We start from the raw sequence: 15,398 nt of genomic DNA on the forward strand, positions 1-15,398 counted from the left end.
GAGCTCCTAGTCCTCTGGATGCAGAAGAAATAGGTGCCAGGACCTACTTGCTTCCTCCCACTTTTCATTTCTCCAGTATTGTGTTTGCTGTTGTCTTTCTTGCCAGTAATTTTTCACCCTCACTCATCGGTTCCTATTCCTAAAGTCAAAACTGAGCATCCCATTATGGCTCCTGAGCTTGTCTCTCTCACTTTGACAGATAGTTTTTCATGTCCTTGATTTGTTCCCAAAGGCAGATCATCCCTGTGGGCTGACTCTATGTTTATGTCCTCCAACTACCTTTTAAACATTGTCATCCAAATGATTGGTGGGTAAATCATAACCTCATCATACTATTACTTATTTCTGACTCTTTTCCTTGTTGAAAATTTTCCTATTCACCACTTCTTCAACAACAAACTTGAATCCATTTTAGCTTTAATTAAAAAAAAATTACCAAAGAGACTGAGATCCCTGTGAAGCCAGTGAGGAGAAAGGCATCTTCAGAGGATAATTTGTCCCATCCTCTCTCCTGTGACTATGTGAGGAGATTAAAATCCTAACTTAGATTAGATGCCTGTCTTCAGATAACAACATGGTGAGATAAATTCCATCTCAACCCATCATATAATATTCACACAGTAAAAGAAAATCTTATTTTATATGCTTTCATTTACTTCAGACTTCAGTAAACCTGTGTAATTCTACACGACATGCTTAGAACAATGAACTTATTACTAACCCCACTTTTACAAATTTAATAGTAAACTATCAACTTGTGCAGAACCAGAGAGATGCATAATAAATGTTACAAGAACAGCTTTAGGCATTGCATATTAATAGCTGTGCTAGGATTGACTTGCAGAGCCTTAGTTTTATGATCAGCAACAAGATAATTAGTAAAATTATCCTGCAAATTCATTATCCTCATTCCTTCCACTTGTGCATTTTATTCATTACATATCAAAATGAGGAGCCTTGCCTCCAGACAGATAATCAGAATGTGTCAGACACAAAAGGTCTGAACTTTCTTTAAATATGCTTCAGTAAATGTGACCTTAAGTAGTCTCCATGATACCAAGGAATTTACAGTCATTATTCCAAAAAGAAGAAACCCTGTAATTTTACAGAGAAATGCAGTTGTGCATTTTGTAGGCTTTTCACACCTTAATTCTATTTTGAGATAAATGACATAAACATTGGATAGTACAGGAACAGAATAATTTCCTTCTGGCTTAGTCTGAATTCACCTGCAGAGCTGTACTTTGCCTTCCATGCTCCTTGTCCTCCTGCTTCCTAGATCCATAACCCAGCTGAGCTACACAGGGACTCCCTTCAACCGATACATCCAGGGGATTTGGGGCTGAAACTAGGGTGCAGGAAAGTTGTGTGGACTCATTTATGCAAGTCTGTTGTCCTGCTGTGTGGGCAGGACCCAGCTAGACACATGAGATCTCCTGGCCACCAACAGCTTAGACGGACTCAGATGAACCAACAGTGCTCTCCTACACCAAGCATCTCATTTTGCAGATCTTGTAACATTTCACATATTAGATTTGAGGTTCTTGCTTGTCGTGGTTTGAGAGGAAATGAGTTTTTGGGAGGTGGTAGTGGTCAAACCAATAGGTGCCCAGATGTGGATATTGGCACCTGGTTTGGCTATCTTGAAATTCGATAGCACTGGCCTGGCCGAGGAGGAGAAGGGGGGGGGGCCGACGAGGGGAAGAGTGCCCGTCTTCCCCCCCGTCGTGTGGGAGTTCGAGATAAGCTGAGACTGTGATTTTAACCCTTCTGTGAGACGATGGAAAACCTTGCAAATGTTGATCCTCCGGGAGCTGAGAGAGAGGAGAGAGACGGATAAGAAGGAATGCGCAAGTGTGATGCAGAGTGGTGCAAGTGAATCCTAGGTGGAGGAGATGATGGAGTGGCTTTTGGCTGGACTTTTCTTGTATTAGCCATGGATAGAACCTTTCCTGTAATACAGAGACTGCATTTTAGGGGGAGGCTGCGCCAAAGGAGTGATGTGTGCGGAGACGACAGGTGATGAAGAGATGGTGAGACCCCTCGGCCCCAGGGGGTGAAATATTGGGGGGGACTGGTGTCCCAAAATGAGGTGAGAGAGACTGTCGTTCTCTTCTGGAACTGGGCAAGGCGTCCTCAAGTCCCTCCTGCTCAGAACTAACACCAAGCATTCAGCTGTCAGTGTTGAGTCTGTTTTGCACAGGGTGCTCACACTGGCTGTGTCTGACCCTGAACTCAGGGCTGAGTGCCTGCTCCCTCTCAGTTCTCATGGACCCAGACAAGGGGAGGAGGCAGCAGCATGAGTGTGAGTCACAGCAGGAGCCTGACTCGTTCCACACGGAAAATCTGCAGTGCTTGGCTGGACTGACCCCGCACCCAATCCCTTCTGGATACAGAAGCAGCAACAGAGCAGTGGAGAGATGAGTGGAGGTGAGCTGGAGAGGAATGGCTGTGGTGGATGTGTGTATGATCAGCTGTATTTCCCCTTTTACCTCTGTTGGCTTCAACACTTGATTCTCCTTATCTCCAAAAATGCTCCATTTCCATTTACTTTACACACTTTTTAAGTTGCAGGATTCCTAAAGTGCTTTTATTTTGGGATATGAGCTTCATAAAAATGCATCTGCCAAGCCAACAATGCTTTAGAATCCTTGGTTTGTATTTTAAAGACACCAAAGTTTGTACTTGTAAGATTTAATTTGAAACATGGCCTTAAAAACTTAGTAAGAGTAAAAAAAAAAGTAAGAGTGGAATCTTTTGGGGAAAAACTGAAGACACATTGCAAAAGGTAATATAATGATGGTTTCATCACAACTAAGTACTTCTTGCTGGACCTACATCCTGCATGCTTCCTATGGTGTACTTTGCAAACTAATTCAATGGCTCTTGTCCTAAATACAGGCACTTCAACAACAGAACAAGATGAAATCATGGATCAAGCCATTTCTGCATGTGTTGAGTTTATTAGTACTCACACTATTTAGCTGGCATGGCTTTTGAATTATCTTTTGCCAAGTGAAGCATGTGAGAAAGGACACCAAAACCAAATACCCTGGGTTTGTGTCTATGTAAGCTGAGAAATCCCTTCACTTGTTCTCCCAAGCTGTATGGTTTCTGCTGGCAAAGATGGAAAGAGACGGGGTAAAAAACCAGACTCCTGTTGGTTTGTTTTAAATCTCAACTCAGTGAAATGACCAAAACAAAAAATAAGAAACCAAGCAAAACAAGAAAAGAAAAAAAAAAAAAAACCCAACCAAAACCAAACAAAAATCCCTGCCCAAAAAAAAAAAAAAAAAAAAAATCAAAACAAAAAAAACCAACCAACCAAAAAACCAAAAAACCCCACCCAAACAAGAAAAACAAGAACAAAGAAAAAATCCATGAAAGCTTAGATGACAAGAAATGGAAAGGTCCATACACCACAGAAAAAATAACTGATAGGGAACATCTTTAACAGAAGGGAATGTTTGATGATTTGGGGAATCTGCCTATGTATAATTTATGAATTCCTTATGGCTGTTTTTCACTAGGTAATGCTTTATACTCCATATGCTAAGAAGACAAGGAAAAAAAGTTAATGTCTGTGCATGAGAAGGTTGACAGCTAAAGATTATCAGCACCTGAAAGATTTTACCCAAGGAAAAGAAAAGGTTAAGGGCCATGTTTTTTTCCCCTGCCTCTCCAGAGAGGTCTAGATGTGGATAGTGGAAAACCCCAGACAAGTGAAAAAAGATATCAGATACTAATCCTGGGTCTTAAAAAAAATCAGAGAGCCTAAGTGACTCCTGTGAGACTCCAAGGGCCCAGAGACAAAGGCAGCTTGTTTAGGAGAAGAGAGCCTGGAGGCAGCTCTCTGAGCAGAAAGACACCAGGGAGGATGAAAGATGCTGCTGCCTGGGAGGGGAGAGAGAGGGAAAGCCAGGCTGAGCCTGGAAGACAGGGTGGAAATGTCATCTTTGGATTCAAGGGAGCTGAGCAGTGACAGCAAAAAATGATGGGAAGATGGGAAAATTTAGATAAGGAAAACGGTGCAGATCTCTTATTGCTTTGTCTAGAGATACACATTGCTTCTCAATCTAATGGGGAAAAGCCCCAACCACCTTTTTTTTTTTTTTTTTTTGGAAAGCCTGCAGAACCTGCAGTGGTCATAGAGCCTGGACAAAGTGATGCACACAGCAAATCTGGGTAGCCTCCTTAGGCTAAAGGAGGCTGGTCGTCCCTGTGGGGCAGGCCCACAGATAGCAGGATGAACATCATCCATGTGCTTAGAAAAAGGCTGAAGTGGCCGAAGTGAAAAACCAAGCTCATGTGTCTGTTCCCATGAAAAAATTTCTTCAAGCATCATCCTTCCTATGCTATGAGGCTGCTGCAGCTTTGAGCTTTCTCATCTAATGAACATGAGAGAGAACCAGCTGCTGCAGCAGCAACTATATTTAGCAGTCTATTCTACTATTGATGCATATATACCTGGTACCTATCACCTATAAGCAGAATTATTCTGACAAACCACAAGGAGAACAGGCCTTTTAGGATTCAGTTCATATTAACAAAATGTCTGAGGAAAATTATCCTCTTTTTGTCCCCACTAAATTATTCCAGCTTTTCATTAATACTCATTAAGTTTTTAAGGGTAGGCATTTTTAGCAAAAAATAGTTTTCTTTGACAGAAAAAAGCCACCCAGATAAATGAAGAAAATGTTTACTCAATTTAATAGGCATGATTTTCTCTTTTGGTGCTCAATTCAAAATCAGGATCTGAAGTCAACAAAGGTTGGATCAGGGTCTACAATTTTTTTAATTGGGCTCTTTTCATGTACATTGGAATACTCTGAAAATGCACAGTTATAATGAACCATTACATATGCCTACATGCAATATGAGAAAAATTAACAATGTCTTGGATTTGCTCAGTATTTATTCACCGTTCATAGTAAATAACAAATAACTTGATAATATTAATGAAAAAAAATCCTGTGGAAAACCCACACAGCTGGAGAGAAACGTTTTTACTGCATGAAGCCTGCTTTCTCTCCCACCAAGCTATTGTCATTACTCTGAATAACTTTTTTCCCCTCCAAGGGTAAAGTGACAGGCTTGCAATTTCTATATAAAATTGCATGGTTTTTAACAGAAGCTTGTATGTAAGCCCTTTTATGTCTGGGTGACTTTAAGTTTAGTCAATATTATTGCAAAAAAATGTCTTTTTAAAATTAAATTAATTCTGTTGGCAAAAAATTAGATTTCCAGAAACTGTCAGAAATGTGATGTTTTATCATGTTTTATCACCATCTTCATTAGAATCTGTACAGTGGGACTGTCTGAACAACTCACTCAGAGGCCCATCATTACAGAAAACATTAAAAATTTGTACATTAAATAACTGCATTATTTCCAAGTATCTCACTTTTGAAGCCCACGTGACAGCATGTTACTTCCTAAGTCACTAAATCCTAAATAACTTTAAGAATGACACAATGCACCATACACAGTAAAGGGCATTTAGCACTAATCATAAAGGACAGATACTGTGGCATTTTGGCTGGTCAAAACTTGATTGGTATTCAGTCAGTCTCTCTTTAAAGTATGCTATTAACATCACTGAAGACAAGGCTCTGTCTATGTTCTTGTATTTCCTTCAAAACCAAATTTTATATTTTCAAAGAAAAACCCAACCCAGTATGTCCCAAGGGCAGAGAACTACAATGGCAAAAACATGCCAAAACACCTAGAATTTGAAATGTTAGAGATTTTCAACCACATTTTTTTGCAGTGTGGCTAGTCCGGGTCCAAAGTCTGAGTTTTTGCACAAGGTAGGAAGAAACCACAGAAAATTAGACCACATCCCTCCTAACACAGCGAGGGGATCACACCTGAGTGCTGGCCCACAGCCATTCATCTCATGAAATCACTGACAGCAGCACAGTTTTGACTGGGGCCAGCTCTTGCAAAGAAAAACCCTGCATGCCTGAGGTGTCTCCCAACAGGCAGCATGGGTGAAGCCACTCTGCTGCATGACTGTAAGAGAGCTTAGCTTTTTGGGCATGAGCCACACAGTGTTGATTAGCCTCAGGCAAAGAGAACACTTATTAGACCATTATACTTATTAGTACAGACATTGCAATAGAATTTTCTTGAAAGTGATTTAATTTCCTTTTATTAGACTTCTCTTTTCTCCCACAATTTCCTCAAAGTCTTTCTGCCAAGTGAAGCTAACTGCTAACTCATGTGATGTTCTTAAATATGATTAAGTAAGATTACCAAAAGAATATTTGTCTCAGCTCCCAGATGAGGAGAGCTGCCTCTCTCAAGACATAAACAGAGAGCTCATGAGTCCTGGGTCAGACCAAAATGTGACAGTGGTGGGAGAGTTCCTGCTGATCATCTCCAGTTGTGGAAAATCAGGCACCACAGAGGAATTTCCTAGATACAAACGAATGTCTGCTGAGAATATCAGTGTAGGAGACAGGAGAAGGTGCATGGCCAAAGTACTCGTGCAGTGTTGGCCGCTGAAACCCACAGCTCACAGTAATGCAGGTTTTCAGAGACACAGCTTAATGTGGGGATGGCACGAGGTCTGTCACCCTGCAGGCTTGCAGACAAACCAGGGCTGTGTCCCTAGGTGTCAGGGACTGTGGGGCAATCATTGCCTGGCTCTGCAGCCACAACTGCAGCCTGCAGCCCAGAACACATGGGCTCTGCCTCTCCCTCCATCGCCCTATAGCCATCCCTAGAAACATGGCAAAGCCAAACTCTGTCATCTCAAGTCACACTTCCCTGTGGCTTCAATTGTTTTGTGTCAGTCTTACTAAGGGGGTAGAAAGTCAATTTTTCTCTAAAGACACCAGCTGAAGGCTCAAGCCCCAGGCTCCCAGCAGTGCAGATACCTGCTATTGCCCAAATTTTATTCTTCTTTTGTTAGGACTGATAATACAGATCCTTTCTGGTATTATTTTGGTATTAATTTTGTTGGCCTCAGAGGAGCTGTGGCAGGGCTATACAAAATGAGGATCTATCTGGCCCTTTGCCCTTAATAACAAGGATTAATTTCTCTGTATTGGAACAAGATGGTGATTGTGCTTTTTTCCCCAGCTTTGTGAAACACTCTAAACAGAGGAAAAAATTAGTAAGTATTTCACTGTATTGTTTTTGCATAGCAGAGAGGCTGGATAATTCATTCTGGATTCTCTTTTGCTTTGTCAAATAACAGGGTATATACACCCGCTACAAAACAGCAATTTTAAAAATTAATTCCATCAAATTAGCACTGTAGGGTTTCATTTTTACACTGACCTGACTTTCCCTACCCCAAAGCCTCTGCACACCAGCTGCATGAGTTCTAAAAGGAGTATGGGTCTCTTCTGTCTGCAGCACCCTATTCAGTTCAAACAACCACCAGGTTCTGCTGTATTTGAAAATGTCAGTGCCCCAGCACGAGTGGCTAACAGCACAGAGTGTGCCTCTGCATCCTGCACTGGCACCTGAAGACTGAAAGACAGATTACCTTTGCGTGGTGTTAGTTCTAAGTTATAGTCCCTCCTATGAGTTTCTAGCTTGATCTCCTATTTCCGCTAAAACGTTCATATTTTTTTGTCTTTTTAAGGTGGTATTTATTAACTAACATCAACATTTACTATGTTCAAGGCAGCACACTTCCAACCTCAGATTCCTTTGGGACAGTATTTTCAACAAAAACAGTGGAGGCGGAAAAAATCGAAGAGTGAAAATTCAGGGGATCAGCTGATGTACAACTAATTTATGGTTGGTTGACATTAAAACTGTTAGTGTAGCATTTTATGCATTTTACATGGTGTTCTGTACTTCAGACTCTGTTAAGGGTCAGGGAAGCAATATTTACATGTCTAGGTTTAAAATGTTGTCTGTTTATTGACAGTTGAAAACCACAATGTGGGTAATAAAAAAGGATGTGCCATGCATGGTGGCCAAACCAGGAGCAGGTTCAATTCAGATGAGCTAACAATAAGCAACAGGTCACCTGGAGAGGGACTCTGATGATCTGAGAAAGCATGAAAAGGGACAAAATGTGTGAAAAGTAAGCAATCTCCCTCCAGCCTTTTGGATGGAGAAAGACCCTGGCTTAAGCACATACACAGAGATAGTCCAAGGCACCACATACAGAGGGCGTGTTCTGAAATTTTCATGGTGTGAGGAGTCAAGGGGATGGCTCTTTGTCATCACTGCAGCTTATGTGGACAAAGACAAAATATCTTTAGCTCTGGTACTGCTGCTAATTTTGCTCTAACAGCACAAGCTACTGCATAGACTGCTAATTCTCACTGAGAAGCTGGAGAAGTTCCAGGCAGAGCTTGCTGAAGCTCTATAGTGCTGCTGTCCACACCACTAGCAGTACCCAGGCAGGCTGGAGGAAAGCTGACAAAGGCACAATGACGGCTCAGAAAAGGTTCTGTACTGATGAGCTGTAGGTGTGGTAAGAAGGGCAATGTTGATAGGTGAGTACTGCAGGTTGAATGAAATGGCTCAAAATGTGTCTTAATGTTTCTGGGATTTGGTACCTTGAGTGGAATACTAGATTTTCCAAACACTCTTGGGTATGTATGATTTTTCATTGGTTTGAGTAAGAAAGACAAAAAGAATAATACTGAAGAAATGCAATGAACAGTATACGTCAGCCAAAATAATGCTTTAATCGCTCTGAAATTTAGGATACTAAAAGCAAAGCCATACTGTGGAAGTTCTTCTGAAAGACTGCAATGAAAAAAAGTGATATTTTATGCACCTGATACATTATTTTATATGATTCTGACACTTTGGAGTACTTCTGTATTCAATGAGATGAATCAAGTGTCTGCAAACTTGGGCTGCTTATAGATCTCCACACCTTCTCTCTCCGCGACCATCTCTCTTTTGCCCGAAGTTGGTGTGTTCCTCCAGAAATTTTTCCAGGAGTTTCCCACAAGGTTCAGTCACAACAGCTAACCCAAATGTCCCCACAAAGGTGCTGGTCTGAGGCTGGCCATCTCACCTCCCTCCTCATATTGCCCAGCAGTTTCTTCCCAGCAGTGAGACTGCAAAGAAACGCTCTGCTAGTGCAGAGGCAGCTACTGCACGAGCGCTGTGCAGCAAAGTGGGTCTCATTCCACCTGAAGGCTTTTCCCTCTGCTTTGGAAAGCAACAGGAGTGTTTAGAAATATACTGCTGATTACCATATTTGTGTTCTGTAATTCTTCACATGTCCAACTCCACCAGGAGCTTAACTGCAGCCAGTGGGATCTTACAGTCATTAACATTTACAAGGCAGCAGTTCGCAGTTGTTGAACTAACAACCTACCTCTAAGAAACTGATTTTTCTCCCCTCTAAGTATTGACACGTGCTCCACTGACTGTGATGCTTATTCACAGTGACAGTGTGTTTGGTAGAATTTCATGTTTTCACAGGATTTGTCTTGTCCAGACAGTTTCTAATTTACCTCTGCTCTTGTTTTAATTCAATCAGCTGATGGAGTGCAGCTGATCTCATGGCACATATGGCTGTTGAGGTTTGAAAAAAGGCCCTGAATATTTGATGGGTCGATCCTTAATGCTTCCTGCTAAAGAATGAGCAAGACTGCTAATGAGCCAGGGATCCCAGGGATCCCAAGGGAAGGGAAAAAATACAGAATTAGATTCTGTTTACATTCCTTTTTTTTTTTTAATGTTCTCAAATAAGAAGTGCAGTGCTTTACAAACTCTGATTAGATTTACAGGGTAGAGACAGTCAAGTAAATCACTTATCAAAGCCATCACACTTAAAATGTCATTTTCATAAGTGGATGTCCTGTGGCCATGAGGAGTCACAACCTATTTCAAGGCCATCTGTGGGTGCTTATCCTTCCCTGCACAGGAGGTTCATGGCACCAAGGAGAGCTGTCCTTCACTGAGGCGGATGTTCTCAGCTGGACTCCATGTCCTTTCACTGCCTCCCAATGGCTTTTTCTATCTCCTCTGAAAGCAATTATCTGTCCTCCACTGCAGACCCCAGCCTGTCTCCCCACTGCTCCATGCCGCTTCAAAGGACGTGGCTTTTTCTGTGTTAACTGGCTGTGCTTGGGTTGTCTCCAGCCCTTTCTCTGCATTCCTGTTGCTCCTCCAGCTTCCTGCTGTCTTCTCATTCTGCAGCCAAACACTGTTTGCAGGCCAAACACTCAAACTATGCCTCTCTCTACCCAGTTCAATGACACTGCTCATGTCAACAAAAAAATCCAGGGAATTCACAAGGAGCCTTTTCAATAATCAAAAGCTCAGCTTGCCTCCTGTGGGTTTCCTTCCAACAAAGCTACCACAGCTCTAGGAAATCACAGCTAAGACTATAAGAATAGCCGGATCAATCTCCACTTACCTTACAAATCAAGAACTGCCTGCACTCAACAAATTCCCTTACTTAACTCCATAGCAAATATTCTCAGAGTGCCTCCTATATTGACTGCAACAGTTAACTTAGTGGGGAGGCAGGACTCTTGTTGTTCCCGCTCTTTGAAGGTACCACGGTAAAATAAATGTTTACTTTAAACCCCACCAATCATAACAAAATACACAGTTCCACACACTAATAAAGTCAAATAGGAATCAGCCAAAATTACTATCATAGAACCACAGACTCAATGGTTTGGGTCAGAAGGGGCCTTCCAGATCTTCTTGTTCCAACCCTCCTGCCAAGGGCAGGGACACCTTCCACAGACCAGGTTTCTCAGGGCCCCATTCAGTCTGGCCTTAAGCACCTCCAGGGATGGGGCATCCACAGTTTCTCTGGGCAATCTGTTCCAGTGCCTCCCCGCTCTCAGAGTAAAGAATTTCTTCCTAGTATCTGATCTAAACCTAATCTCTTTTAGTTTGAATCCATTCCCCCTTGTCCTGTCACTACATGCTCTTGTGGAAAGTCTTTCTCCCTCTTTCTTGTAGGTTTCCTTCAGGTACTGGAAGGCTGTAATTAGGTCACCCCTAAGCCATCTCTTTTCCAGGCTGAACAATACCAGTTGTCTCAGCCTTTACTCACAGGAGAGGTGCTCCTTCCCTCTAATCAACTTGGTGGCCTCCTCTGGACTTGTTCCAACAGGTTGATGTCCTTCCTGTGCTGGGGACCCCAGAACTGAAGTAATCTTGCTTAGCCAGCCTGTGTTTTAGCAAGGAAGTGAGTAGGTTGGCTTTGGCAATGTCTCAGGAATGCACATAGCAACTGCTCCATGCACGGTGGAACAAAGGGTATTTGTGTAGTTTTAACTATTATTTTCCACTTCAAAGTTTTCTATCATGTCCTCCATGAACAATGCAAAGCTTACAAGCAATTGCCTTTTAAATCTACTAGCAAGAAATGAGGCTTTTCTCTCATGTTTCAACATTATATCTGAAACTTGGTCTTACTGGAGTTATTTACATTGAAGGCTCTCTTAGAAGTTCCTCTATCCTCAAAGTGTGTGCCTGCAGCTGGACAGAGAAGTCAGCACACTTTAAAGAAGCAGCTATAAATCAGTGCATGGGGTTAGATGAGGTTCAGGATTCCTGCAGTAATTATAAACTCTACAGGAGGCCTTACAACAGCTCCGATCTCGACAGGGTTACTGTCTTGTTAATCAACCTCCTTCAGGACTGGAAGAGGTTCTGTGTTTCAGTACTTGGGGGCATTCTCTGGAAGCTGCAGTTTTGTGCAGAAGGATCTGTCAGATTACAAAGTCTACAGAGCTTTGATACACTTGGTAAAACAAGATCAAAAAAGGCTAGACTTAAGCTGTGGCAACCTGTGTTGCAGCAGACAGCAAAAAAACCTATAAAATTTTGTCACAGTGAGTGCAACATCAGATTTGGCAATTTTAAAGCTACACCTAAACTGATTTGCAGCCCAGGTCCAGATGTTAGTTCTGGCCATGGCCACATGCTGGAACCAGAGGGTGACAAGAGCCATGCACAAACCTGCCTCTTCTCACCTGCTGGGGGAAGGGAACACAGGGAAGCGGATGGAGCAGACCTGGGGCACACTTCCTACTGCCCTCACTCTTGACTGTGGAAACATGGACATGCCATGGAACTATCTGTTTCACGGAAAAGCCACAGCCTGACTTGTGTAGGGAACACATCACCTAGAAAGAGGGGATGTTTTCTGCTTTGTGTTGTGCAAGAGACAGCCTAAATAGGTGAAACGTTCCTTAAAAGGATGAATTTTAAGCATCTTTCTTTTGCTGATGCTCCATACATTAGGAGTGGCCCTTCCCATAATAAACACATTCCATCAGGCCAGCCATCTTTTCTGAGGGGAACACAAGTATTTCAGCTGCTGTGGCTTTTCATTGTCTGCCTTTGGGCTCCTGTATAGCAGCTTCATATATTTTGTTTGAAAAGAAGCTAAACTTTGGCTTTATGATGTGAATAGCACCTCCAACAAAACCATGGAAATGGCATTCCTTATAAACAGTCTGTTTCAGAAAAGTAGAGAATCTGTGTTACAACTTCATGGATCTGCTCAGGACAAAAAGGGGGCTAGGAGAGAAATGGAAATGTCAGGATGCCAGTAAATTACAAAGTGAGCAGCAAAGGCACATTATTACTGTTGCTGTTTTCAGTAATTACCAGTAACAACAACTGCAGATCTGGATTTGTATTACAAGAGTACCTAAGCACTGCTTTTGTAATACAGAGCAGTTCCTTGACATAGAAAATCCACTTTTCAGTACAAAAGAGAGCAGATGGATATATCTGACCTGACAGAGTACTACAAGAAACAATTGGGACAAAAATGTTCAAGCATGAGAAACAGTGGTAGAGTCCTGACCTCATCACTGGTTTTCTACCATCCTTGGGGAAAAAAGAGCCCTTTAAGATTGGGAGGTAGCTATGGAGCTGATTGGGAAAGTTTTCAAGGCTCTTCCCAGATCTGATGGAAAGCATTGGAGAAATTAATTGATGTAAAACTTAACAACATTTTGACATCACCAGCTAAGTTAAAGTGGGATTTAATTTGTTAGCATGGACTGGAGGCCTTAAAATCCAAGACAAATAGCTGCACTTGATGTGATGGAGAAGGAGATGACAGTGGTGAGATGTGAAGACAAATGTCTCTGGGCAAGATGTCAGGCTAGGAAAATGATCTGTGCAGCAGCATGAATGGAGGTGGGTAACATTGCATTTGTCAAAAACTAGGAAAGGATGCAGCAGCAATCAAAGTGTGTAATGAGAATTTTGGACCAAAGACTTTGGACCCTTGAGATTAAAGAGCTTCAGTCAGAAATACTATAGAGTAACAGCCTGGAAGATTTACGTGTAATCTCAGACACAGAGACACAAGGGAAGGTCAGAATAGAAAGTGATGCCCAGGTTTGCAGTCATGGAAGATGGGCAGGATGGTGAGGTTACCCATCATGAAGCTTGACAGAAATATTTCTTGAGGAACATTCCAAAGGGAAAAAAAAGAGAGAGCAGCAGCTGTGTTCATTGTTTTGGAGATGCACCTTACTATCTTTAGTCATACAGTGCATTTTTCTTCTCAGATGGGGGCTCTTACATACCCATCTTCCTCTGTGTGGAAGGAATTGTGCCTCTTCTACACTTTTGCTTAATGGCATGGGCCAAACTACAGAAACTAAAGGAGGAGTCAGTTTCTCTGACTGTTCATTTTAAAAGCCTTGCTTTAAAATGAAAATGGGAGTCTAAGTGTCACATCACCTCATGAATTCATGATACCTGCCACTAATTTGTAACAAACCAGCAGGGACTGGGGCTTAGGCTTGTTGAATACGCACCTAAGTCCTAACAAAGCCTACTTTGTAAATGTTAACTAAGCAAAAACTCTGCCAGTGAAGTCATAAGCAATACATCATCATCATCATCACCCTTCCATAAACTCTTCACCCAGTTTAAGAATTAAAAGCTGCATTTAACATATTGAGGGAGAATGGAGAAATGCCTTTAGGAACAACAGGCTTGATGCAGTGCTAACCTCCAAACCAAATATTTATAACCCTGTAGATTATAAATCATCAGAAATATTTGAGTGGTGGAATATCCAAGAGGTAGAAGCACATAAAGTTAACAGGGAGGTTTTATCATTCCATCTGCCTTGCTTTGTGTTTCAATCACTATTACATCAGATTTTTAAGCACGGTGAATTATCAAGTTATCATTTTTGAAAACGAACCAAAATAACCACAAGTTAAAATATTATGGAAAAGTTTCACTGTTTATAAATTTTTCTGCCACAGAAAATAATCAATATCCAAGCTAATTCAGGCCAAGATCTGTCTGGATGTGTATTAATTTGCTCCATGAAAATAAACTAGAAATTACAACGATAAAAGAAATAATAATGAAATATGGAAATAACTACAGATTTTGCACATTGTCATTATGTAATGGACATAATGAAAATAATGACATTACATAATTAAATCCAGGTGGAAAATGACCTTCCTAGACCTCCCTTCAAAATTAAGATTTTTGACAGTCATGATTAATGGAAACATGCACTTTGCATGGTTTGTAAACCTGAAACATCATTGTACATTTCAGTTTATAATTTATCCCATTATCTGCTTCTCCATGCATGAAGGTCAGCTGTACAAGCATAAAGTCGCAGTGAAATCCACAGGCTTTGAAAGGTTGTTCTCACCGATTTTTCAATTATTTTTCATGAGGAAATAATTTTGCCTACTTTTTCCTTAGAAAGATGACAATCTAAAGGAGGAAAATTTAAACAGCAGTAATTGCAATATTCTCATTATTCTCTTGTCTTTTCAGAGCAAATACAATTGGACTGGAAAAAATGATTTTTTTAGGATTCCTACCCGCAGTATTTCTTCAATGCAGCTGTTATCTCCTGTTCCACTGTCCTGTAAACAAAATGAGAAGACAGTTTGTTTATGTTTTAAAAAGAAATAACAAATAGGTCTGAGGACATGGTTGTCACATGAAATATATTCCGACCTCTATTACAGATTCAAAATGAGACCAAGTCTTTCCAGCGTCTGAAAAGTTGCGCTGCTTAAAATTCCCAAATTATTCCCTATCAGCACCACAGGAAGATGCAATGTTTATAGTGTTTACATATGATTGCAACATATTTCTATAAATTCAACAGACTTTTTCTCACACCACTTATGGGTGCTGTTCCTGCAGTTTGAGCTCTACTGTGTATGAGTAAGCAGAAGCAAAGAAGTTATTGCATGTGCATGGATCCAATGTGCATTTATTTCTATTTAGTAAATAACATCTCCCCACATCCTTTGTGCAGCACAGCTCTGCAGTGACACTGTCTGTGCAAAGCCTGAGGATGTACAGGGCAGATGTGATGCCGAGGGGAGAGCTGCAGCGATTTCAACACAGGCAGCAATACTGAGCATGGGCACAGCAGTCCCGAGAAGCTGGCATTTCCTAAAATGCCGACTCTAAGCCCACCCGTG

The 15,398-nt window shown here is 41.4% G+C and overlaps 1 protein-coding gene across 3 annotated transcripts in view; it reads right to left on the reverse strand.

Annotated features, from left to right (window-relative positions):
- The window catches only part of AFF3 (AF4/FMR2 family member 3), a 333,013-nt gene that overhangs the window by 164,547 nt on the left and 153,068 nt on the right, over window positions 1–15,398 (reverse strand). For 2 of the 3 annotated variants that reach the window (XM_038152845.1, XM_038152760.1), the window contains exon 4: window positions 14,784–14,828. The exons of the other annotated variant lie outside the window; for it this stretch is intronic. In XM_038152845.1, the coding sequence (XP_038008773.1) occupies window positions 14,784–14,828 (45 nt within the window). The remainder of the gene's footprint in view (window positions 1–14,783; window positions 14,829–15,398) is intronic. 3 annotated transcript variants of the gene reach the window in all.

The sequence above is a fragment of the Motacilla alba genome, chromosome 1, assembly GCF_015832195.1.
Source record: "Motacilla alba alba isolate MOTALB_02 chromosome 1, Motacilla_alba_V1.0_pri, whole genome shotgun sequence".
Taxonomy (NCBI): Eukaryota; Metazoa; Chordata; class Aves; order Passeriformes; family Motacillidae; genus Motacilla; species Motacilla alba.